Source organism: Bos indicus x Bos taurus, chromosome 16 (genome assembly GCF_003369695.1).
Source record: "Bos indicus x Bos taurus breed Angus x Brahman F1 hybrid chromosome 16, Bos_hybrid_MaternalHap_v2.0, whole genome shotgun sequence".
Lineage (NCBI taxonomy): Eukaryota > Metazoa > Chordata > Mammalia > Artiodactyla > Bovidae > Bos > Bos indicus x Bos taurus.
In genome coordinates, this window is record NC_040091.1 from 51,152,254 (window position 1) to 51,176,181 (window position 23,928).

General features: G+C 58.2%; 2 protein-coding genes across 6 annotated transcripts in view; both read right to left on the reverse strand.

The window, feature by feature from the left end:
- Window positions 1–61: 61 nt before the first annotated feature.
- SLC25A34 (solute carrier family 25 member 34) lies at window positions 62–5,682 on the reverse strand. Of its 2 annotated transcripts, XM_027565316.1 has the most exons (5): window positions 3,896–5,682; window positions 3,234–3,299; window positions 2,972–3,124; window positions 2,437–2,571; window positions 62–1,809 (listed from the first exon to the last, which is right to left on the reverse strand). In XM_027565316.1, exons 1-5 carry the CDS (start codon window positions 4,271–4,273, stop codon window positions 1,627–1,629), a joined length of 915 nt encoding a protein of 304 aa, XP_027421117.1. In that variant the 5' UTR covers window positions 4,274–5,682; the 3' UTR covers window positions 62–1,626. The 2 variants fall into 2 exon arrangements, with proteins under 2 accessions (XP_027421117.1, XP_027421118.1); XM_027565317.1 differs by lacking the exon at window positions 2,972–3,124.
- Window positions 5,683–5,963: 281 nt separating this feature from the next.
- PLEKHM2 (pleckstrin homology and RUN domain containing M2) overlaps window positions 5,964–23,928 on the reverse strand; it is a 40,085-nt gene continuing 22,120 nt past the window's right edge. For 2 of the 4 annotated variants that reach the window (XM_027565313.1, XM_027565314.1), the window contains 18 exons: window positions 21,227–21,333; window positions 20,042–20,141; window positions 19,399–19,486; window positions 18,420–18,606; window positions 17,086–17,145; window positions 13,840–14,068; window positions 11,890–12,729; window positions 11,562–11,631; window positions 11,326–11,416; window positions 10,916–10,980; window positions 10,508–10,677; window positions 9,751–9,883; window positions 9,377–9,567; window positions 8,995–9,060; window positions 8,272–8,431; window positions 7,770–7,949; window positions 7,566–7,682; window positions 5,964–6,922 (listed from right to left, as the gene is read on the reverse strand). In XM_027565313.1, the coding sequence (XP_027421114.1) occupies window positions 6,788–6,922; window positions 7,566–7,682; window positions 7,770–7,949; window positions 8,272–8,431; window positions 8,995–9,060; window positions 9,377–9,567; window positions 9,751–9,883; window positions 10,508–10,677; window positions 10,916–10,980; window positions 11,326–11,416; window positions 11,562–11,631; window positions 11,890–12,729; window positions 13,840–14,068; window positions 17,086–17,145; window positions 18,420–18,606; window positions 19,399–19,486; window positions 20,042–20,141; window positions 21,227–21,305 (2,961 nt within the window). In that variant the 5' untranslated portion in view covers window positions 21,306–21,333 and the 3' untranslated portion in view covers window positions 5,964–6,787. Of the gene's footprint in view, window positions 6,923–7,565; window positions 7,683–7,769; window positions 7,950–8,271; window positions 8,432–8,994; window positions 9,061–9,376; window positions 9,568–9,750; window positions 9,884–10,507; window positions 10,678–10,915; window positions 10,981–11,325; window positions 11,417–11,561; window positions 11,632–11,889; window positions 12,730–13,839; window positions 14,069–17,085; window positions 17,146–18,419; window positions 18,607–19,398; window positions 19,487–20,041; window positions 20,142–20,714; window positions 20,825–21,226; window positions 21,334–23,928 lie in introns of all 4 variants that reach the window. The other 2 variants (XM_027565312.1, XM_027565315.1) reach the window with 2 other exon arrangements.

The window sequence follows — 23,928 nt, forward strand, 5'->3', positions numbered from 1 at the left end:
AGCCAGCAACGGGTTGGGGTTCGGGAATCCAGAGAATGAGGCTGCCAGCAGTGCGGAGTCGTTGAAGTAGACAAAATAGAAAAACTTTATTGGTTTGGAGTGTGCAGTAGGGCTGCGCCTTGGGAGCAGCTCTTTGCAGACATGGGGTGTTCGGGGAAGGCAGTTCAAGCCACTTGACCGCAGCCAGTCCTGCCTCTTCAGGCACTCAGCGCCCACTTCTGTAGCACGAAGGTCAGTGCCTTAGGGACACGCCCATGGGGGGAGTGTGGCTGCAGCTTGGACAAAGGAAAGGGTCTGGGATGAGGATACCCAGCTCTACTACCTTGGGGAAGTCGCTTCCTTTCCTGGGATCTCAGTCTGCTCATCTGAATAATGGGCACATCAAGAGCGACCTTTCAGAATTGTCATGAGAATCTGTGCAAATGCCCACAGTTCTGGGCGTCTAGGAGACCCTCAGTAAAAGCCCTTAGTTGAGGGGCTGTGTTGTGTCCCCTCCCCCACCCCAGATTCATGTAGGGAAGTTCTAACCTCAGAAGGTGACTGTATTTGGAGATGGGGCCTTTAAGGAAGTAATTAAGTTAACGTGAGGTCATTAGCGTGAGGCCTAATCCAATATAACTGGTGTTCTTTTAAGAGGGGATTAGGACCCAGACACAAAGAGGGAAGACGGTGTGGGGACCCTGGGAGAAGACAGGTGTCTACATGCCAAGAAGGGAGGCCTCAGAGGAAACCAAACCTGCTGAGCCCTGGACATGTAGTCTCCAGAACTGTGAGAAAAGAACATTTTGTTCTTTAAGCTGCCTAGTCTGAGGAGCTCTGTAATGGTGGCCTTGGCAGACTAACACAGATGATGGCCCCAATGCCTCACGGTGCTCCCCAGGACCTCCCCACGTGTGCAGTGATCCCTCAGGGGCACTCCAGCCCCCATGGTCCTGGCTCTCGCCAAGGGCACACAGGTTGGGGGTGGGCAGAGGTGAGTTCCAGTTCCAGCTCTGACCCTTCAAAGCTACGTGGCTTTTCGTCAAAGCACTTCACCTTTCTGAGCCTCCACTTCCTCATCGGTTACAGAATTTTACTACCTCCCAGGACTTCCCTGGTGGCTTAGACGGTAAAGCGTCTGTCTATAATGTGGGAGACCCGGGTTCGAGCCCTGGGTTGGGAAAATCCCCTGGAGAAGGAAATGGCAATCCACTCCAGTACTAGTGCCTGGAAAATCCCATGGACAGAGGAGCCTGATAGGCTACAGTCTATGGGGTCGCAAAGAGTCGGACACGACTGAGGGACTTCACTTTCACTGTGTAAGCAAGTTGATATTGTATGTGACCCAGCTCACAGCACTGTTCACACCTTGGAGTGGTTATTGTGACGAGTAAGGCTCTGGGATAAGGTAACCTGGGACAGAGAAGGATGAACACTTTCTGGAGAATGGAGTAGGTGGTGATTCCAGGTGGGTCCGCTGGCCCTAGGTGGGCCCAGGGGCTGGGTTGACCACAGCTGTCTGACCACTCTCTCCCTGGTCCTGGGGCAAGGCCTGGGCCTGGGCTGGCTATGGAACAGCCATTCCCAGCTGCAGCAGGCCATCGCGACCTGCCAAGTGGCTGGCTGTGCTGGGGTGAAGGACACCACCTAGCTGCCCTGGTGCTGGCCCCGCCCGGCCAGTTTCCGGAGTTCATCCCAGAAGAGCATGCTTAGGATGGTGTGGGGGCCCAGGCGCAGGTAGACGGGGCCCAGACCCTTGTAGAGCGCCAGGGGGCCCTCCTGCCGCCAGATCTTCACCAGGCAGTCGGTGAGGCCGCCATATAGCTTGCCCTGGGGACAGACACAGGGCAGACATCACTGCAGGCATTGTGGGGCCCTGGCTGGCACAATGGCATGTGTCTGTGTGAGGCCTTTGTGGTACTTCAGGAAAAGGCACTGCCCCCAAGCTCCGCGAATCACATAAAGGTGTCCCTTTGGGGTGTGAAAGTTCAAAAGGGGCTGCTTCCTCCAGGCAGCCCCTGCCCCAGGACAGGTGCTCAGTGTGGCTCCTGGCATGCAGGTGGATTTCATCCCTAATGCAGCCTGTGGAGGGCACCTTTGTGCTGGACACATCCTGTACCAGTGTATATGAGGACTTGTGTGTGTCAGTGAGACTGTGGGGTCAGGCCTGGATTCCAGTTCAGGTTCCTCCACTTACAAGCTGTGTGACCTTAGGCAAGTCACTTGATGTCTCTGAGCCCCAGTTTCCTCATCAGGAAAATGAAGGTGGTTGTGAGGAGAGAATTAAAATGTGGACGTGAAAATGCTTAGCACATGCTTGGGACATGGGTGTTCAGCAAACAAGCCGAATTAATGTGTGTGCGTGTAGGTCACATGTCCACATGTCCCTGGCCCTGGGTGTGTGTGTTGAGGGGTGCTCGCCAGCACCCAGCCCTCCCCACTCTGTCCCCTGCTTACCCTGCCTGCCCCGTCCACTGGCTGATTATACAGCCGCGTGCTGACCACGTCGAAGGGGGTCATGACAGCAACCACAGCTATGCTGCTGATCATGCCCCCGGCCAGGGCCACCAGCCAGCTGTCCTCCGGGAGCCACTGTGGGGACATACAGGTTGCTGACCCCTGTAGCTGCCCTCCACCCACCCACGTGGTATCACCCCACCATCTCAGCACCTGGGGGCTAGAAGACCTGGGGGGCAGAGGAGGCCCCTCCAGCCACTCCCCTCCCCACCCCATCCCCCCTGAGCTTCAGGGTTCACTGCCGACTCCCCACTCTTGCTGGACCCAAAAGCCAGGGTCATGGCCTGAGGGCAGAGCCAGGGCCCTCAGCTTTATTAAGGTGCCCCGTCTGTCACCATGACCTCGGCTTCCCTATGTAGGGTCCAGGTAGAGACGGGCGGGTGTGATGCAGACCTGGACAGACAGACAGAAGGAAGGCAGGAGCCCTTCCTACTCCTGTGTGTGGAGGCGGACACAGGTGTCCCCAGAGCCTCACCTGTCGCTCCTGCACCCAGGCCTTGGCAGAGGCAAAGGTGGCCAGCTGAGCGGCCGAGCCGACCATGACCCGGGGCACGGCCCCACCCACGCCCCGCCACAGCCCTGCCAGGCCCTGCTGCCGCCAGATGGTCTCCAAGGCGCCCAAGAGGCTCTGTGGGGAGAGGGCATGGGGTCACTGGGCAGCCCCTGCCTGTCCAGGAGCCCGCCAAGCCCACTCAGCCCACCCAGCTCAGGGAGCTCTGAGGAGAGACAGTCCCTACCTCGTGATGGTGTTGGTGCCCCACGGCCATTGCGGCCACCGTCTGAGCCTGCAGCTGCGTTTTGACCTGTGAGGGCAGAGGTGACACAGGGCCTGGGGATGGTAACTTGGGAGAGCCTGGAGGAGCTGTGTGTGTCGAGGGCATGCCTCGCTGGGCCCTGACACCCAGACCTCCCTGAGCCCGCACCTGCCACCTCCCGATGTGTGGAATAGGGCTGAGGGTGAGGCTCTGGAGGCAGCCTGCGTCTCCATCAGGTGTGACCTGGGACAAGCTCCTTCACCTTCTCGCGACCTTTCTGCTCACCCTTAGAAAGCTGTTCTGAGAACCAAGAGCAATGACAGCATCCAGGCTCAGACAGGGGGCCCTCACCAGAGGGAGGCTTCATTCTTGCATAGGAAGACAAGGGACCTCTGTCACTCTCCGCCCCCTCCCCTGGCTCAGGACTGGTGGGGTGGGGCCCCCAGGGGAGTGAGGATCAGGGCCAAGCCCTGGTGCTCTGGACCAAAGGGCAGATTCCAGGCAGCCTGGGTGGGGATGTTCTGGGGAGCTGCCCCACCCAGCCTGCCCCACCCCACCTGTTCCTTAGAGGCCAGCCCAGGAGGCTGCCACCCCCATGCAAGCTGGGTCACAGGGTAGGGGGCGGATGGAGACAGTGCACTCACCAGGTAAGCAGGGCTCCCCACAAAGGCTCCCAATGCCCCCGCCACAGCTCCCGCGACCACCGTGCCTCCCGGCTGCTGGCTGAGGCCGGCCTGGCACGCCAGGCTGTAGCAGTAGAAGCGGACGCCGTTCATGAGGCCCTGGTAGAGGAGGCCGGCAGCCAGCCCCTTCTGCAGCCCGCACAGCCCATCTGCACGAACCACCGCGACGACGGAGGCCACAAAGCCCCGGTAGAGCCGAGGGTAGGTGCCCCGTTTCTGCAGCTCCCCCTGAAGCTGCAGCCGCGTCTTCACTACCTCCAGGGGGTTGGTGAAGACACAGGCCAGGCAACAGGCTGAAGCACCCAGCACCAGGTCCACAGCTGGGGGCACTGTCTCCATGGCCTGAGGGCCAGGGGCCAGGGGGTGTGGGCACAGGCCCTGGAGTGGCGGTGCTTAGGCTGTTTTCACCCCGTCAAGGCCACAGGGCTGGGGATCGAGGGAGCCTGGGGCCATGTCTTGGAGGGCAGAGGTCTGGGTCAGAGAAGCCGCCGGCTGGCAGGCGGCTCCTGGTCTATCTCGGGAGTCCACCTGCTCTGCTCCTTCCTTGGAGCCCAGGACCCGCCCCTGCCAGCTCCAAACCAATCCCAGCTGCCTCCATCCCCCACACCTCCCTGCAGGGGAGGGCCTGGACCCTGGGATCTGGGGGAAAGGTCACCTGGGCCCCAAGGGAGACTGTGGGCGAGCAGAGAGTGCTGATCAACCAAGAAGCCTCTTCCTGCTCCTCTGGCCCTCCAGCCTTCTCTCCGGCCCTGGGGCAAAGGGCTGGTGCCTGCTTCTGGCTTGGCCAGTGCTGTAGCTCGGGGCCCTGGGCAAGAGGCAGCTGCTTGGGACCTTCTCTCCACATCTCAGCAACTGCTCCTCCCACCGCTGCCACCGTGTGATGTCCCCTTTCCCAGCCCTGGTCTTCTGGTCTGGCTCCCGTGCCCTGTGCTCCCACTGCCAAGTGACAGCAGAGGGCTCCAGAGGCCTGTGAAACTGGTCTGAAATCCCAGGCTCCACTGTTACATGTGACCCAAGCAAGTACTTCCTTTCTTTGAGCTTCAGTCTCTCCATTTTTAAGGTCGGGGTATGGACACCCACTGCAGAAGTTCCTTGAAGAATTATAGATGTGTAAAGAACTCCGAGCACAATACTTCACCCAATCACCCTGGGTGAGTAGGAGATGGAAAAATAAGAGCCGCTGTGTCTCACCGAGTGACTTTGTGGCTTTGGTTGCTCGCCTGGCCAGGACTTGCCCTCCTAGTCCTTCCCCTCTTCCTGGTGGGGCCGCTCCTGGGCTGTGGTTCTCTGGAGCAGAGGCCCAGGCGTGGAGATGGCCCCTGGTGTCTGGTGAGCTGGAGCCTCCCGTCTCTGGGCACTACTGCCAAGTGCCAGGCTGCCTAGGGGGAGCCAGCACCACCGTGCCCATCTCAACCTCTGCTCCAGGGGACCTTTCTCCTGCCGGGGCCACCCCGCATCACCAAGTTCCAATCACAACCAGAGGCAGGGCCACGCTGCCCAGAACTCCGCATTCATGGCCTCCACAACCTGCCTCTTCCACGTGTCCACCCTTTTCCTCCTGAAGCCCTGGAGGCCACAGTGCTGAGGGGCTTAAGGGCTGAGGAGCTCCTCCCAGACCGGGCAGGCTGGGCACCTGCTGGCCAGCCCCAGGGTGGTAGCCAACAAGAGGTCTTGGGGACAGCTTGGGTTCTCCTGGGTTTATCCCGAGTGGCGGGTGCTCAGGTCCCACAGCTGGGGAGGAGGGGAGGAGTGCCCTGCCCGGGGAGTGCAGACAAGTCCTGGGACTGGAGCTGGTGGCTTCCCCACCCACCCAGCCACTGCAGGAAGCAGGAGGGAGGGCAAAGGTGAGGCCCAGAAGCTCCCAGTGCCTGAACTCCTCCGCAGAGCATTGTGGTTGCCAGGGAGGGCCCAGAAGCATCTCACGGAAGAGCAATTGTGGGATCAATGAGGAGTGAGGGCCGAGGGGCCTAAGAGGAAGAGTCGGAGATCCCTCACCTCCACCCTGGTCAAAAAGGGCCAGTGACAAGTCTTGGCAATATAACATGTCTATTTTATTTTAAAAAACAAACCCCAGGCCACCTGACCCTCTTCCCCAGAGGGCCCCTCTTGGGAAGGACCTGGCTCCAGCCAAGCAGCTGTCACAGGCTGGTGGGCTTTGCTCCTCTCCAAGCCCTCCTCCCCACCCCGCCATACTCCCGGCAGAAGGACACAGCCTGAGTCTCGGACCCCACAGGCACTGCCAGGTTGGAAGGAGTCAGGGAGGGGCCGTGGACATGCAGAGCCTCCTGGAAGCCAGGGAGGGCCAGCCTGGCCCCCCCACCCCTGTCACCCGTGGAGTCTGGAAGGCAGGCAGCAGTGTGCTTGGGAATAGAGTTAGTGAGGAGCAGACATGCACTAGACCTCGGTGTTCCAGCTTCCCTCCCAGCCGGGTCAATGTTCAAACATGAACAGGGATGGCCGGGCACTCAGAGCCCCCAGGGCAGCCTAAGCCTCTGCCCGGGCCCCTGACCCAGGGGAGGAAGGGGCTCCTGCCCTCCCAGTCCTTCCACTCCCCCTCGTGGACTGAGGCAGTGGCCGCGGGGAGGAGGCCATGCATCTGCAGAGCCCATAGGGCTCGGACCCTCTGCCCCAGCGCTTTCCAGTTGTCCCCTGCCAGGCAGGAAGCCCAGGGTGTGGTGCACCCACTCTGGGTCCCTGGGAGGGAGACCGGGTCTCAAGCCCCACTCAGTGGTTTGGCTGCCCGGGAACACGGGTGGGGGCCTGGCCCCGAGCAGCTCAGTGACACGGCGATGACTGTGTACCGTCCACGTGCCCCGCTCTCCTGACCCGCCCAGGATACCAGCCAGCTCAGCCTCAGCACCAGGGGTCCCGGGAGGCTCTGCCCCGGCACAGGCTGTCACTCCGCTGCCAGGCACTGTGGATGAGGCTCAGGGCATCCTCGAACTTCTTCTTGGAGGCTTCCTGGATGGCCTTGTGGGGGAGGTCCACCTGTGTGGGGTGTGGCAGGAATCTGAGGGCTGCGCCAAGAGCTCTCAGGGAGCCAAGGGGTCCCTCCGCACCAGGTGTAACCTTGCCCTGGAACTATGTCCATGTTGCTGAGAAAGGAGGGCTCCAGCCTACCGGACGATACTCCCTGAGCTTCCTCCTTACAGGGGTGCACCAGCTCTTGGGGATGGGGGCTGGGGGTGGCACCAGGAGGCAGGCTCTGTGCCTGGGAGTCTCCCTGTGGAAGTGCGCTCTGCCCAAGGTGGGTCCAAAGCTTCTGAGGGACAGCATAGCATGTGCTCATACCAGGATCTGTCCAGGAGTTTGATGAAGCCCCCTCAGCCTGGCTCTGAGCTCTATGCCCCCACCATCTGAGTACAGCTCTAGCCCCACTATAAGCCCTTAATTCCTGCTTTTTGATGGGGACTGAGAAGGTTAAGAATGGCGTTTCCTGAGCTCGATGCTCAGCTTTAGCCTCAGCTTCCCGGGGAGTTAGTGTCCTGTCCCTTTGGTCCTACAGATGTCTCTCCCGGAGCTCCTACTTCAGTGCTTCCCTGGGCCCCTGACCCCTGCCTTGGTCTGTGCCGTGCAGGGCTCCTTTGCCCACGGAAGGACTCCCTTCTGCAGGGCTCTGGCAGCTGGGTACCTGGTAGATGGTTTTCCACCCCGAGTTCAGTGCAGATAGGAATCGGTCCAGTTCAGGTGTGCAGCTCAGGTAGACGACCCAGGGTGGGAGGGGCTGCGCGCTGTCCTGGGAGAACTCCTGGGCAGAGCAGGGGCCCCAGGTGAGCAGACCCAGCACTCCTGTGGCAGGGCCTGCCTCCATCGCCTGCCCCCTCACCCGGCTCACCAAGAGGCAGTACTCCTTGCCCGGTTCAGTGGACACAGCGCTGATGTCAGCCAGCTTGGCAGTACCCAGGGAGCGGAAGAAGCTGGTCTGGCAATCCTCGTGGCACGTGAAGAGGCGGTCATCGGTGATTACCAGGCAGCAAGGGATGCAAGGGCTGGGAGCTACCCCCTGGGGGATGACCTGGGGGGGATGAGGGGGGAGGGAGGGGCAAGCTGGAGCTCTCCAGGGCTGGTCTGCACCAGGACACCCTGCTTCAGGGGCCAGCCAGCCCCGCTGCCCAGCCCTCCAGAGGTCAAGCAGACTCCGCCCACCTCAGGAGTACAGGGGCTGGCCCGGTGATGGTGGGAGTGTCAGGCCATGGGTGGCCCTAAGCTCCAGGGTGGACTCTTGGGCTGGTCCTTGGAGGTCCTGTCTTGGTCCTCGGAGGCTGCTCTATGATGCGTCTGGGTTTAGGGAAGGGCCCCTAGGGGCCCGGGCTGGGGGTAGGGGAGAAGGCGCTCACCCCCTTGGACACGGCCTGGCACAGGTGCTGCATCCAGTCGGCCATCTCAGCCTCGCTGTCGGCGCTCAGCTCAAGGCAGGGCCGGTCGGCGAGGATGACCTGGAAGGCGTGGGGCCGATCCGTGGTGTTGGATCTCCGACAGCCACCGCACTGCTCCCCCCTGGGCCAGAGGAGGAGGGTGAGACGGGTCGAGGAGGCAGAGGTGGCACAGGGGAGCTCCTGGGGCTGGTCGAGGCCTGAAGACCTGGGGCTGCCCCAGAGTCTGGGGCTGGAGGACACCAGAGGGTGGTCCAGACCCCACAGCTGGGCAGCCCTGCCCCAACTCTTTTCTGTGTAGCGCCTTTAATCTCCAGGATTACCAAAGTCCTTCCGCATACTGAACAGGGCCAGGTGAGGGGTGGAGAATCAGCTCTCAGCCCCACCCTCTCCGAATCAGCACATGTTGCCCCTCGTGGGCCTGATGGTCCCTCCAGGTGTGTGTATGTTCATCTCCCCCTTAGGTCAGGCGCTTCCCAGGGAAAGGACTGCCTCCCCATCAGACTGGATCCTTTCCAGGCAGGGAGCTCCTTTTGCCTCCCCCAGGTTCCCCTAGAGCTCAGCAGACCCCAGGGCACTGAGTGGGGGTGGGGCTGAGTTGAGCCCCAGGCCCAGCTAAACCTTGACCTTCAGCAGCCACACAGGCCCCAATACCTGCCCAGCAACCCCATTGCCCAGGACACTTACCCCATGTTCACTGAGAGCAGGGGCGTCACGTCGGTGCGGTCAGGATATTGGTAGAGGATCCCGTTGCTGCAGGGGCACAATGGGGCAGGGGTGAGTCTGGGCTGGGATCTGGGGGCCTGCAGAGCCTACATCCTGGGGATCCTTGCAAGCTGGGGCTTGAAACCCAGAGGCCAAGGAGGCTGGGGTGGCTGGGAGGGTGGAAAATCTACAGAGGTACCGCAGGGAACATGTACCCCCAGACCTGGGGACAGCAGCCCTAGTCTGCACCTGAGATGGCCTGGGCTTCCTTGGCCCTATGTGGCTGACACCACAGAGAAGTTCTAGGATCCCCGTGGGAAGGAGGGTGCTGTCCCCCACCCCAACCTCCGGCCAGAGCTCTCACCTGAGCACCACGAAGCAAGTCTTCCAGTGCTCCTTGCCCAGGTAGGAGGTGCCTGCCTTGTAATGCAGCATGCCTTCTTTGGTGATGGTGCCCTCGGGGGGTGAGCAGTGGCAGGGGGTGGGGCCCAGGAACTCGTCCTGGGGGTCCTCCCAGTGCACAAGCCCATAGAAGCGCACAGTAACAGCAGTCGCCTGGGGAGGGAGGGGGCAGGGTGAGGACACACCCCAGCTGGGGAGGCGGCTAGGCTGGGGTGGAGGGGAGAGCCTGCTGCAGGCAGATGAAGGGAAACATGAAAGACCGCTGTCTGCACCTCGTGACCCTGACACCAGGGCTCGCATCTCGGGGACAACAGCCTCTCCTCCCCGGGTTCTTACCTCACACTTAGATTCCTGGGCCACAAATTTGGCCAGAGCCAGCTTCTCCATGGTGGCATCAGTCAGGATGCTGGGGTAGGGGGGTTCCCGACAGCCCTTGATCATGGCTGACTTCAAAGAAGCCAAGAAGAACCTGTGCGGGGAGTGGGGTCTGCTGTCAGAGGCCTGGGGCCCCCACCTCTCACAGGGACAGGGCTTAGTCCTGAGGATGTCTGACCTGAAGGGGTCACAGGGTTTGAGGGGAGGGACCCATCTGGAACCAGAGCTAAGGTGGCTAAGGTGGCGGGTGGGGCAATGAGGTGGCAGGAGTCCTTGGTCATTAAACGGTGGTCTGGGAAACCTAACCCTTCACAATGGCCAAGGGACCTTGGGTCTTGACCACAAGGGAAGCCCGGATGAGGTGATGCAGCAGGACTCAGATGAAGACCCGACCTCAGGACAGACAGTTTTCCCACGGAAGCACGTGGGGCAGGAGTGGCCCCGTGGCCCCAAAGCAGGGGCTGTGCTTTCTGTCCTGTGGGGGTGATTCTGACAGCCCTCTTTTCCTCTGTGGGGGCCACTGAGGGTCTGAGGTCACCAGTCGGTCAGTGTGTCTGTCACCCCCCTGCTTCTCTGCCCGGACCGCAGGCTCCAAACGAAACACGTCTCTGTTTTCTACTTCTTCATAGCCCACTTCCCACCCTCCACCCCCAGGGGTGTGGCCAGGCCAGTAGTGCATGCTCTGTCTCCTGGCCGGCAGAAGGGGCGTGTCACTCACTCTGCCAGGGCCACGTCCGCTGTGTCCAGCAGAAACTGCTTCCTGCGGTTGGTGCACACCAGCTTCACCGTCTGTTGGTCGAGGCCCACCTGCCGGAAACCACACCCCACATGCACACGGAGCTTGGCCGCGGCTGCCACAGGGGCAGCCATGGCCAGACAGAGGGCGGGCTGGGGAGGGAAGAAGCACAGACTGGGGTCACCAAGCAGTGGGCAGGGATGCTCGGATGTACAGAGAAGGAAGAGGGACCCATGGGCTTGGTTCTTATCCTTGGCATCCGGGGGGTAGATGAGAGCTGGCACCCCCCCGGGACTGAGGCCAGGGGCCGGCCTTGCTCTGCAGCTCTGAGGCTGGGTGGCCTGCGGAGCCCTACAGACAGCACACACCAGCCGCGGAGCCCGAACTCACCGACACGTAGTCGAGCTCATTGTAAGAAACAGCCTCTTCCACCAAGTATGGCTTCTCTGTGGCCCCTGAGAGAGGAGACCCCAGTGCTCGTTACCCCTGGGGGCCTCTCTGCCCTCCCCGTGCCCCATTTCCCAAGATCTTTTCTCAGTGAGGACCCGCCCTCGCCCTGCTATCTGAAATGATGGGGTAGGAGAATGACATGGGGTACTCATGGAGGGGCCCCCAGGCTCACGTCCTGGGATACTGACAGCCCCTTCCCACGTGCAGCGGAGAGATACTCGGGGCCAGCGGGGTGGGGGTAGAGGGGTGGGAGGCAAGAGGCTTTTGGTGGGGGGTGGCAGGTGCAGGGAATGAGGAAGCAGTCAGTCTCATCCTCCACGTGCCCTGGCCCAGCCCGGGGCGGCAGGCACCTTTCCGGAGCAGGTAGACATAGCAGTCTGTGAGCAGCACGTACAGCAGCTGCAGGTTGCCCTCCATGTGCCCGGTGCTCATCCGGATCATCTGAGGGGCCGGAGCAGAGAGGTCAGACCCCGAGGTGCACACCCCGCCCTGGACAGCCCGCGCCCCCTTCTGAGCAGGCGCAGGGCCCATCCAGCCGTGCCCTCCCTGTGTGGCTCTTGCTCATTCTTGAGATCCCAGGACTTACTCTGAAGAGCTGCTCTTCATTTTCTCGAAACACATGGATCATCAGCAGGAGCAGGTGATTGTTGTCTACTCTGTGAGGGGGACAAGTGTTGGGAGGATGAGGCGTCAGCTAGAGCAGGGCCCACACAGGCGCACGGAGACGAAGGGAGCACGGAGATGATGCGCGCACGGAGGTGAGGCGACACCAGAGGGCCACACCCCTTCCTACCTCCCAGCCCAGGCTAGGTCTTCCAGGAGCTGTGCTTGGCCTACTTGGAGGGCAGATGCCCAGCGTGCCCTGATCAAGGAGAGCCATGGCTCACACATGTGGCACAGACAGCCTGGCTCACCTGAACTCTGCCGAGTGGGTCATCTCAGAAGGGCTCCCCTGGCCCTCCTCCACCCCAGAGTCCTCGGCGCTGCTCAGACAGGGGCTGGGCTGGTCTCCCTTGAGTCTGCAAAGAGCCTCCTGGGTCCCAGGCTCTGGCTCCAGCCCCTCACCGTCCTGGGGCAGCTGGGCGTCCAGTTCCTGGGCCTCTGGCTTCTGTGCCTCCCCCGGGGTGTCCTCTAAGGGCCGAGGCGTCTGTCCTGGTCCTCCTCTTCCCCCCGCCTCTTCTTGGCCAGCAGCCGCAGGGCTACCAAGAACATGCAGCGGTTGGCCAGGCCCTGCAGGGTCATGGTGGCCGCCACCTGATGTAACAGCACTTGGACTCTCGACGGTAAAGCGGTAGAAGTCCATTGGGGCTGGAAGCCCCTCACTAAAGTCGCAAAATGGCGGCCTCTCCGGGGCGTCCCCGGGAGAGCCGGTCCGAAAGGACTGGTCCGGGGGCTCGACGTGGGAGCGCCAGGTGGCCGGGTCCAGCTGCCCGTTCAGCTGGTCGATGACCTTACTCAGGGGCTGCCCCACGCGCTCCATGGAGGTGTCCTTCATCTCGGGGATAAGCAGGCCCACCTGGCCGGGCTCTGAGCGCTCGCTGCCCTCCACTGTGCTGCCAGGCCCCTGTCCCTCCTGTGGCGGGGAGGCCAGGGTGGTGTCTGGGGAGCCCTGGCCAGGGCCTGGGCTGCTGACCACGGGGTCGCCATTGCCCTGCCGGGCACACGTGTGCTGGGTGGAGGCTGGGTGGAGTGGACTTGCTTCCTCATCTGATCTGGGCTTCTTCTTCTTGCCTGTTTTCTTCTTCTTGGTGACCCTGGATGGTAGTGATTGGGAGAGGTTTAAAGCTGGGTAACCGGTACCGAGGGCAACAAGGTGGGCTGGGTCAGAACAGGTGAACCTGCGCAAGGAGCTCAGAGAATCAGAGCTTCAGGAGTCCCAGGCAGCACTAGGCATGGGACCCTGGGCCAGGGGCCAACCGCGGCTCAGGCGCCGAGTACCTCCCGCTGCTGGCAGAGGCAGGGCCAGCATGAGGAAGGCACAGGGGAACCCCTGAGTGGGTCCTGTGAGTTCTAGCTGGTGGCACACTAGGGTAAAGTGCTCTCAGGAATGGAAACAGACCATGGCTGGTCAGACCAGTGACCCCTCTACTCAGACTCCCCGCAGGAGGTGGGCTGACCCTGAGCTGACCTCACTTTACATTAGGTATTGAAATGGATAATTCAAAAGACTCAAATTCTTTTGAGCTCAAATTCCTGGCTCCGAGTTGGCTGGAATGGACCTGGCTAAGCAACTCTAGGTCTGAACCTCTCTAGCTGCTCTGGATTTGAACCAGCCTTTGGAAGTGGGACTCCTGGCTCCAATCACTGGGGAGCAACTCCCCCCACCTTGGGCCGGGAACCCTCTTATTCAGGTGGAGGGACTCAAGAGCAGGAGCCGGAGGAGGTCAGAGAGCCGAGGAGGCTCTTGGCCAAGAGTTTCCAACCTTGTCATCCACCTCCTCCTTCCTTCTACATCCCCGTCAATGTGATGAAGATGCTCTTCTTTCAGTGAGCCATGCTCAACTAGAATTGGTACAGATTTCAGAACTTGTGCATTGATGTCCAAGAACTCCCTTGGAAAGAAGTCCAGGCTGAAGGTGCTTTCTGGATGGACTGGACAAATGCCCCCGGCAGCCTGGGCCTGGCCCCTGAAGCCGTCTGTGTTGTTGCCTGTGCCACCCATCTTCTAGGCTCGGGCCCTCTTTTTCCTTTGATCAAAGAACTACTGAACAGGGAGGGGTACCTGGTCTCCAGGAAGAGGGCCAAATGTCCTCGGGGTGAAAGGGGGTGGGTCCTAGTCTGTGTGGACTAAAAAGTGATGCTAGGAGCAGACAGGAGGGACACCAGGACGTTCACCCAGCTTCTCGGGCCCCCTCCCCGCTGACCTGATGACCTCGAGCTCTGTGCAGGTGTCCGGTAGGTCTGGAGTGTGAGACTCCCCCTTCTCCTGAGAGCTTGTGTGCACAGGGGTGGTGTCGGAGGAGGACACAGTCTCGGCCTGGTCCTCATTGAAGGGGTTGTGGCGCTGGGTGGGACTCTTGGTGGAAGCCTTGCTGCTGGTTGGGTCTGAGGTGGTGGAGCGGGGGCCGCTGACAGTGTCTGTGAGGTCTCCGTCTGGGAGAACAGGAAACACGAGACAGCCCTTCAGACACCAGCTGGGGACCCCAGGCCCCCAAAGCATGCCTTATCTCGGGAGGGAGGCAGGCGAGTTCTTCCCAGAGCATTCTGACCGGGGTGGCCCCGTTTCAGGAGTGGAAGCCTCCTGCCAGCAGGACGTGGGATTTGTGCTTCAAGAGCAACTTGGAGGAACGCCATCGCCACCCCCTCTGGGTTCCCCCCTCTCACAGATCTCAACAATTTGGCCGAGTTTGAGTCAAGAGCCTCAAGGTTAAGCAGGCTCCAGGTTTAAGCCCTACGGGGGTGGTGACCTTGATGGCTCAGAAGATGGGCCGCACGCCTCGCAGGCTAACATGAGCCTCCATTAGCGCAACACGCCCTTGACAGGACTGAGATACCCAAAGTCCTCTGAAGGGACCCCCACGGTGGCAGATACAGAGGGACAGAGGAGGAGAGAAGAGAACCAGGATCCGAGAAAATGAGGGCTGCAGACGCTGAGAGGCCAGGACAAGGAGTCTAAGGCTGAAGAGCTGGGAGAAGGGCAGGAAGAAGGACCTAGAGCACAGTGAAGAGGGCAGAGTGGGGAGAAAGATGTGCAGAGTCGCTGCCCCCACAGAGATGCCTCGTGGGCCCTTCTCCCCTGAGAGTCAGGTGCTGAGAACTTCATTTCATTCAAACCTCAGCCTGCCTACTGGCCCTCCCTGGGCACTCTCCCCCAGGGAGACAGGCCCTCTGGAGAGGAGCTGGTCTCTTACCCCCTCCCACCCCCTCTCAGCCCTCCCACCCTCAACTGTCCATCCCAGGTCCCTGGAACGGGACACTGAGAGGAGGGAGTGTCAGCATGGAAGCATAGGGGGTGTTTATCCAGTGGCAGATGGAAGGCCGCCCAGGCTGGCAGGATAGCTCGGGTGATGGTTGATGGCAAAGGACACAGGATGTTCATGCCCCACTTGCCAGCCTGCGCACATCTTGCTGGCCCTTATCTGCCAGAGGAGACGTGGTGCACAGGCTTCCCACCCTCAGCCTCATCTGGAAGGGCCCAATCTGGGAAGCCACGGGGTAGCTGTCTGCTGACGCAGCATGGCATCAAAAGTACACTGTCTTTTAATATAAGGCCAAAGGAGGGGGCAAAGAGCAGCTGCCAGCTCTGCTAGAGAAACACGAGTGAAATAGGAGCCTTTCTTCAAATCTCCAGGGACCCCCAGAACTTGTTTCTCAGATGCAGAAAAGCCTGCCCTTCAGTCTGAGAGGAGGCTCTTGCTAAGTCCACGTGTTCCTGTTCGACCCCGAGAGGTGCAGCTGTCCAGGGGAGGGGTCCCAGGAGTGGAGCAAGCAGATCATTGGGCGTGGTGGGGTCCCGGCTGGGATACCCACCAGTTCTGTACATAAGCCAGGGCTCTTGGAAAGGCCTCCCCAGTCCCCACCCCAGGGCCCGGAGCTGCCTCCAAATCCTGCTCTTCTCCAGGTGTGAGAAGACAGAGCCACCTCAGGGGAGCTGCCAAACCGGCTCAGGGCATCGTCAGCGCTCCAGGAACCAGGAAAGTGGGTGGTCACTGCTGGGACAACCTCACCCCACCCCAGAGCCCAGCCCAGCCCGAGCAAGCAGTGCGACTGGGCTGTTAGTTCTCAGGCCACAGGAGCTCTGGAGGGCTGCAGAGGGTCAGGCCCTGCTTGTCGAGTGACTGCCACAGGAAAGTAGCTGGGTCAGGAGTGGGTTAGTTGTTAGACCTGGGGGGGTGGGGATCAATGCCCAGCATGTGAGCTGCAAGAAGAGAGGCAGAAAGGATAAATGATGTTATGATGGAATTCTGGATTTCAAGCTAATCTCAACTTAAAATGGGGGACTCCTTAATGCTACTCTCTTGGCCAGATAACATAAATTTATTTTTCTCAAAGCTATATCTTATTTTCCTCAAACCAAAGCTACTGCACACTCACATTACTTGGGAAAAGAGCCTCCATCATCCATGACTCAGATGACAGCTGTAACACAGGGGCCAGCTCTGAGCAGAACCGCCGTCCCTTGGCTCAGGGTGACCAGCCGGCACCACCTCCTCCGGAGGCCGACCCTGCACCCATCCTGGGCAGAAGTGGCCCTCAGGGCAGGGCTGTTTATTAACAGGGGGTCTGGTTTTGGCCTCAGCTTTAAGGAGGAAGGATTAACCTTCTCAGAAATACGTCCTCTGCTTGGAATAGTCATGGGAATCCCAAGAATAGCTTCAGGGCTGTTCTCAAGCCCAGAAGTGGCGTCACCAGTAGAAAAAGGCCCAAGCATTGCTGCCACCTAGTGGACAGGGTGGAAAGATGAACAGATTTCTTTTTTTTTTTTTTTTAATCTTTATGGCCACGCTGCGTGAAATTTGGGATCTTAGTTCCCTGACCAGGGATCAAGCCCACACCCCCTGCATTGGCAGCTCAAAGTCTCAACCAGTGGGCCAACAGGGAAGTGCCTGACAGATTTCACTTTAGTTGACCTTAAAAATTCAAAGAGGATGTTTCAGCCGTGCTAGGGCAATTTCCCTCATTCAGACCTCAATCTCCTCCAAAAACACCCACGAGGAAGCCGTTAAGAAGTGGATCAAGCTGTCTGCACTGCCTCCTGATGTCTGTAACACAGAAGCGCGTCTGACCTAAAGGAGCTCGCAACCCCCATGTTCAAAGGCAGTGTTTTCCTGAACAATCTCCCCACGAGGGCCCCACAGCTGGTAGTCCCCGTACACGTCTGGTGCATGACTGGCACTGCAATCGGGACGGGTGATCCGTGTGTCCCCAAAATGCGCTCAGCGACTCAAGGCCACGGCATAAAGGGAAGAATCTTGCACTGGGAGAAAGGGTTGGCCTAAGCCTCAAGGTCAAGTTCTACTGCAGAATTCCATCTGTCAGAACACCAGACTTGGCTTTATTACGATCATTGACATTATCATAAATAACAAGCTGATTCTGAATCATGCAGCAAGCTTGGTATGGAAAGGTTGCAAAACAGGAAAAGAGGGTAACAGCGGACTCTGTCCCACCTTCCCAGTCTGTGCTGGGTACAGACGGCACTGCTGGAAACACATCTCCAAAATCATAATCTACAAAAACGAGGGACAAAACTGAAGATTAGAAACACAGGTAGTTTGGCAGGACAGGGAGGGTGGGGGCAACAGGGTGGGAGGCATGGGAAGAACACAAGAGAGGAAAAATTCAACTTTCCGTATTTTCTCTGACCACCTCAGGGGAACTTACAAGGAGCCCACCTGCTTCTCAGCTCGGCACTGGCCCAGTGACCTCTGACCCCTAGGAAGACCTGCGGGCAATCCGTTCCAAGCCCGGAAGAACATGGCTCCCCTGCACCTAACCTCCTTTCCTACCCCTTGCTCTCCTTCCCGCCAAACCCAGCAGCTAAGAAGAGGTGGGCTCAAGGGACACCTCTGTCGCTGGGCAGTCTGGCTGCTCCCTTGAGGCCTGTCCTGCCGACTTCCCTGAGCCCGATCCAAGCAGACTGAGCTGCCATCTCCTGCTCCTATGAGAGTAATACAAATCTAGCTAACACCAGACTGAAAGTAACTGCCCTCCCCGGGAGAGAGGACCACATCACAGGCAGAAACAAAGAAGGTCAAGGTCTCAATGCTGATGCAATTCTGGGTGCCCCTGGGGCTGAATTGGTGCTTGGAGCCCCTTCGCTGGAGATGAGGTGGGGTGCAGTACATAAACGGCTCTGGTTTCCCACATGGGGCAACAGCCAGTTTTACAAATCAACAGAGGCCAAAGGTTTGGAAGAAACCAGGCTGTTCCAACCAGCCGTTGGACTAAGACAACAAATGACTACAGACAGGAGGATGTTCTTTTTGGTCTTTGCTGCCACGTGTGTGATTGCCTCTGACACGCTGTCAAGGACAGGAGTGACTCAGAAATCGATGGACCAGGGGAAATGGGGGCGAGTCTGCCTCTAAACTTTGAGACCCATTGGGTTCTCCCTCCTTCCAGGGGTTGCTTAGCCTTTTCTACCTAGAATCGAGGGTAGGACCACCCCCAAAGTGGGCAGTGCTCACCCCTGAAATGTCAGGAAGTTTCCAGGTTGCCTTCCTGATCTTCCTGACCGCAGACAACTGCCCTGGTGCGTGTCTGCAGCCTTCTGAAAAGGGGTCTAACATTCATAAGATCTCATCGTGGCTTTTGATCACCAGAATCAGTTTCTGAGCCACCACTGGGACTTTGAGAAAGAGAAGAGCCGGGAAGTGACTGGCCTGGTTTAACTCTGAATTTCCACCACTGGACCAGCCGAGAAAGATGTCCCCCGGCCAGGCTTACGCGGCTTAGAATCCATTCACAACAGAGGCCGGCCCCTTCCCGCCCTGGCACTCACCCTCACTAGACGGGGCGATGGCGCTGTCATCCCACTCCAGGGTGGTGGAGGTGACGGAGTTGAAGGAGTTGAGGGAGAGGCTGTCTGAGCCGTGGACTGAGCTGGGGAGGCGGTCTTCAAAGTCCAGCAGGTACTGGGGCTTGTAGTAGTCGGGCATGTAGGGGGCCAGGTCTAAATAAGGGGCATCCTGGGGAGAGAGAGGAAGAGGCAGGTTGGGGTGCCAGCAGGCCACAGGGGCCTGAATACACAGCCTTCCTTGGACCGGCCTTCACACTCTCCCAGGCTGGTTTTTCTTTGGAAATCAACGTGCTTACGGTACTAAATCCAGAAATAAACTGCTGAGAGGAGGATTGTGAATGGTAGTGGCCCATAAGGCTGTGGGCTCAGGGTCAGGGATGACAGTGCCTGCTGGGCCTCCTGACCCTCCGTAACTTCCTGTACTCATTTTCCCCAGTTTCTACTACTTTTTAGGTCTGTGCTGTTGGAGTCTGGATCTAGGCTGGTGACCCAATTAAGAGGGGGCAGTTTCTTACATCTTGACGAGGCTGCAGAGGTGCCTCTGGAGCTCCTGGGCTGCACTGCAATGGCTCTAGTGCGTGACCGTGACCATGACTGACCATGACCAGGAGGGAGGCTGGGAAGCAGGAAGCTGAGAGGCTTCCAGGATCCCAGGAGGCACAAGGATGAATCTGCCTCGACTCTCAAAGATTCATGTTCTGAACATGAAGGAGTATTAAGTGCTAAAATACTCTAGGTGATGTGGTTTTTCTCCAAGTCGGGACAGAGACAGGAAGGAGCCACCCAAACCAGGAATTCTGGCCAAGAGAGTCACCTCAATTCCCCTCGGCAGCCCCTGAGCCGTTCCCTCACCTGAACAAACAGGATGATGTTCAAACTCAGCCTCGCCCATCAGGCTCCCTGGACGGGACCTCGGCTACCCTGCCCACCCCTCTGCCCCGTGAGAGCCGGGACGTCTCACCAGGTCCAGGTCAAACCGAATGAACTCCAGCCCGGATACCAAGGTCAGGAAGAGGGTCAGGTGGTCATGGCTACACACCAGGGCATTCCTGCGGGGCGTGAGACAGGGTCATTCATGGTGGCCCTGGGCCTGGTTTCCAGCATGGCCCTGCCTCCCCAACAAGCCAGCTATGTTGAAGTTTGATGTGTGACCTCCTCCCTCCATCCCCAAGCTGGATGCAGCCTCTGCCCACCCCCTTCCAGCACTCTTGCCTGGGTCTGGAGCCACAGGCACTTTACTGCCTGTGTCTTCAGATATGGGGCCTGTGGCAGCTCTCGGCAGCTGCTCCGAACACTTGCTGCAGCAATGCCAGCAAAAGCTGAGCGTTCTGGTCAGGTCTGAGGCCTGGCTGGAGGGTTAGGCAAAGGCTGATCAGGCACCAAACAACTCGTGGAGCCCAGCTGGAACCTGGACTCCTGGCCAGAGCCATCACAGGCAAGCTCCACTGGCTTTCAGGCCATCACTGGTGTGTCTTCAGGCTGCCCAGCTGGACTAGGCCCCTGGGGGCCGGACACAGTGTGGTATGTGCATGGGTAAGATGTTGGGATGAAGTTCAGGGGCACGCAGGAGCTGCGTGCATGAGACCCCGCATCTGGACACTCACTTGACATAGTACTTGTGCAAGAGACCCAGGTTCTCCTGGAACAGCCGCAGGTAGCTCTCTAGGGAGTTTTCATTGAGGGCCAGGTACAGCCAGGCCCGGCCTGCAAATGAAGGGCAGGAGTAAGTGGGAGGAAGGTCCAGCAGGTGCCAGCTTTCCTTGGCCTGGCAAGGAGCGGAGGGAGGAGGAGTGGCCGAGGACAGTAAGCACCCCAACAGCCTTCTCTCCTGTGGGAGTGCCATGCCCTGAAATCTTGACCTTCCTCATCAAACTCGAGCCTGTAACTGGCCAGGAAACTTGGATTGACAGGGCAGACTGCAAACCCCAGGGTAGACTGCAAACCCCACATGGGTTGAGAAATGTAAGGATGCTGCACTGATCCTGTAGCTGACACTGATCATAGCTCAGGGAGAGAGGCGAGACCCCTCACTCATGCTCGGGCTGGGATTCAGGAGGAGCCCAGCTCTCTTTAGCATCTTACTCTCCTTCCCCACGGCCACGAGGCTGCAGCCAGATGTCATGTGCCGGGGAGAAGCAAGGCCTTGTGGATAGCGCTGGCATTTTAACAGCCCTCCGCCACTGGACACCATGAGGCATTGGCCTCCCAGGTTGACCTGAGTCCCAAAGCTACCTGCAGGGAGGGCGAAGCTCCCCGAGTCAGCCTGGCTCTACTCACTGCGCCCCAGGTTGGTGGCCACGTGCTGTAGCACCTCGATGTGCTTGACGGCCTCTCTCCTGGTGAAATGAACCACGAGCACCCAGTAACCAGATGAGAGGTCCTGCAGCCTGAGAAAGTAGGACAGGAGCTGCTGTGACCTGGATGGGGCCACCCTTGGACGCTGTGGTCAGCGGGCCCACCAGCCTCTGTGTCAGCGGGAAGTGCAAGGCTGAAAGCTGGGATTCCCAGGGCACCCACAGGTCTCCTCCTCCTCCTCCACCACCAGGCCTTCACGCCATCATTTCATCTGTGGCTAATCCCTTCCCCCATCATTCATGCCTGCTCAGAGACGGACTGCTGGGACAACCTCAGACAGTCTGCAGCCCCCTTGAGTGAGACCAATGTCTTTCTGCCAGGAAAGAAGAAATAAAGGGCAGACAAGGCTAGGGACTTTCCTCTGGAGGTTACCATGGCCTTGGTCCTGCCCTGTCCAGCCGCATAGTCCTCTCCAGAAACTGCTGTCCCCTTACCCGTAGAGCAGAGCGTGGTCCAAGTGCTCACATAGACGCTGCAGGACTTTGTCGTGGTTGCGGATGGCAGGGGTCTCATCTTCACAGGCAGCAAAGTAGCTCTGCAACTGAAAGGAAAAACAAAATCCCCCCAGATTAGAAATGGACGAAGAGGAGGGCCACAGGAGGTCTGTAATCAGGAAGGTAACTAAAGGGACTTCCCTGGTGGTTCAGAGGTTAAGAATCCCCTGCCTTCCAATGCAGGGGATGTGGGTTCAATCCCAATTTGGCAAACTAAGATCCCATGTACCTGTTCACCGCAGAGAAGATCCCGCATGCCACAACAAAGACCCAATGCAGGCAAATAAAGAAAGAAATGAAATTAAAAAGAAAAAAGAAAGTAGCTAAGAACATCAGTCAAAGGATGTATCCACGATGACCAATAGAATCAACCTCGAACTGCCTGCACCAGCTGCTTCTCCTGTACCACAGGTGTCAGTGGGCATGGCAAGGGCGCTAACTTAGAGCCCAGTCCCCAAGAGGCACTCCTGTGTGCTTGTCACAATGACAGCTCGATGCTGGCGAGGAAGTCATGGTCTACATGTGGGTCTCAGGTGACACCACGCTTCCAGCCTGCGCCACCAAGCTATATAACTCTAGGAGCTCTGAAGTAAAGTGAAGTTGCTCTGTCGTGTCTGACTCTTTGCAACCCCATGGACTGTAGCCCACCAGGTTCCTCCATCGTGGAGTTTTCCACGCAAGAGTGCTAGAGTGGGTTGCCATTTCCTTCTCCAGGGGATCTTCCTGACCCAGGGATCAAACCTGGGTCTCCCGTATTGCAGGCAGACACTTTACCATCTGAGCCACCAGGGTACCTACAATATTATGTATACAAATGAACACACACTGCCCAGTAAATTCCCTCGCTCCGCCCTGGAGTTGGCCACACGGTGGCCTGCCTGAAGCTGCCCCTCTGCACAAACCAAGGGCTGAGGGACGTGGGCACCTGCTCCGATGGCCTTCTTGTCAGAGGCTGACATGGGATACTGGGTTTACCTGAGGAAGCTGGCTGGATATGGATCCAGGTACCCGCCAGGCCCAGGTTGAGCCCTACACCAAGAATTACACCATTCCCAGGCTGGACTAAAAAAAGATTTGGGGGCTTTCCTGGTCTATGCTATGCTATGTTGTCACTTCAGTCGTGTCCGACTCTGTGTGACCCCGTAGATGGCAGCCCACCAGGCTCCCCCATCCCTGGGATTCTCCAGGCAAGAACACTGGAGTGGGTTGCCATTTCCTTCTCCAATGCAGGAAAGTGAAAAGTGAAAGTGAAGTTGCTCAGTAGTGTCCGATTCTTAGCGACCCCATGGACTGCAGCCTACCAGGCTCCTCCGTCCATGGGATTTTCCAGGCAAGAGTACTGGAGTGGGGCGCCTTCCTGGTCTAGCGGTTAAGAATTCACCTGCCAATGCAGGGGATGTGGGTTCAATTCTTCGTCCAGGAAGATCCCACATGCAACAGAGCAACTAAAGCCCATGCTCCACAACAAGAGAAGCCACCTCAGTGAGAAGCTCACATACCACAGTGAAGAGCAGCCCCCGCTTACGGCAACTAGAGAAAGTCTGCGCACAGCAACAAAGACCCAGTGCAACCAAAACTAAATAAATAAATCTAAAAAAAAAAAAAAAAAAAAGAAATAACCTAATATTATACATGCAGAGTACATCATGTGAAATGCCAGGCTGGATGAATCATAAGCTAGAAACAATACTGCTGGGAGAAATATCAATAACCTCAGATATGCAGATGATACCACCCCAATGGCAGAAACCGAAGAGGAACTAAAGAGCCTCTTGATGAAGGTGAAAGAGGAGATTGAAAAAGCTGGCTTAAGACAACATTCAGAAAACTAAGATCTTGACATCTGGTCCCATCACTTCATGGCAAATAGATGCGGAAAAAAATGGAAGCAGTGACAGACTTTATTTTCTTGGGCTCCAAAACTGTGGATGGTGATGCAGCCATGAAATTAAAAGATGCTTGCTTGTTGGAAGAAAAGCTATGACAAACCTAGACAGAGTATTAAAAAGCAGAGACATCACTTTGTCATCAAAGGTCTGTATAATCAAAGCTATGGTTTTTCTAGTAGTCATGTACGGATGTGAGAGTTGGACCATAAAGGAGGCTGAGTGTCAAAGAACTGATGCTTTAGAACTGTGGTGCTGGAAAAGAGAGTCCCTTGGACAGCAAGGAGATCCAACTAGTCAGTCTTAAACGAAATCAACCCTGAATATTCATTGGAAGGACTGATGCTGAAGCTGAAGCTCCAACCCTTTGGCCACCTAATGCAAAGAGCTGGCTCATTGGAAAAGACCCTGATGCTGGGAAAGATTGAAGGCAGGAGGAGAAGGGGATGACAGAGGAGGAGATGATTGGATGGCATCACTGACTCAATGGATGTGAGTTTGAGCAAACTTGGGGAGACAGTGATGACAGGGAAGCCTGGCTTGCTGCTGACCATGGAGTTGGACATGACTTAGTGACTGAACAGCAATAAAACTCATATTAAAAATAGATTTGGCCAGTAGGTGAGATGAGCTGCAGCATGGAGTAACCTCAGCAGACTGACGGAGGCAAGGGCCGCTTGCTCAGCTCCAATAAGGACAAGAAAGCCCAGATCAGAACTGAGTTCTCTGAAAAAGCCGCCGTGAGGAGGGGGGCCT

What these genes read in the sequence shown, in the direction of transcription:
- SLC25A34 (XM_027565316.1), bottom strand. Translation starts at nt 4,273, where the DNA reads ATGGAGACAGTGCCCCCAGCTGTGGACCTGGTGCTGGGTGCTTCAGCC. An exon ending in GGCACCAACACCATCACGAG is followed by an intron (nt 3,125 to 3,233) that starts GTAGGGACTGTC and finishes CTCTCCCCACAG; the next exon opens with AGCCTCTTGGGCGCCTTGGA. An exon ending in CCTGGGTGCAGGAGCGACAG is followed by an intron (nt 2,572 to 2,971) that starts GTGAGGCTCTGG and finishes ATGTCCCCACAG; the next exon opens with TGGCTCCCGGAGGACAGCTG.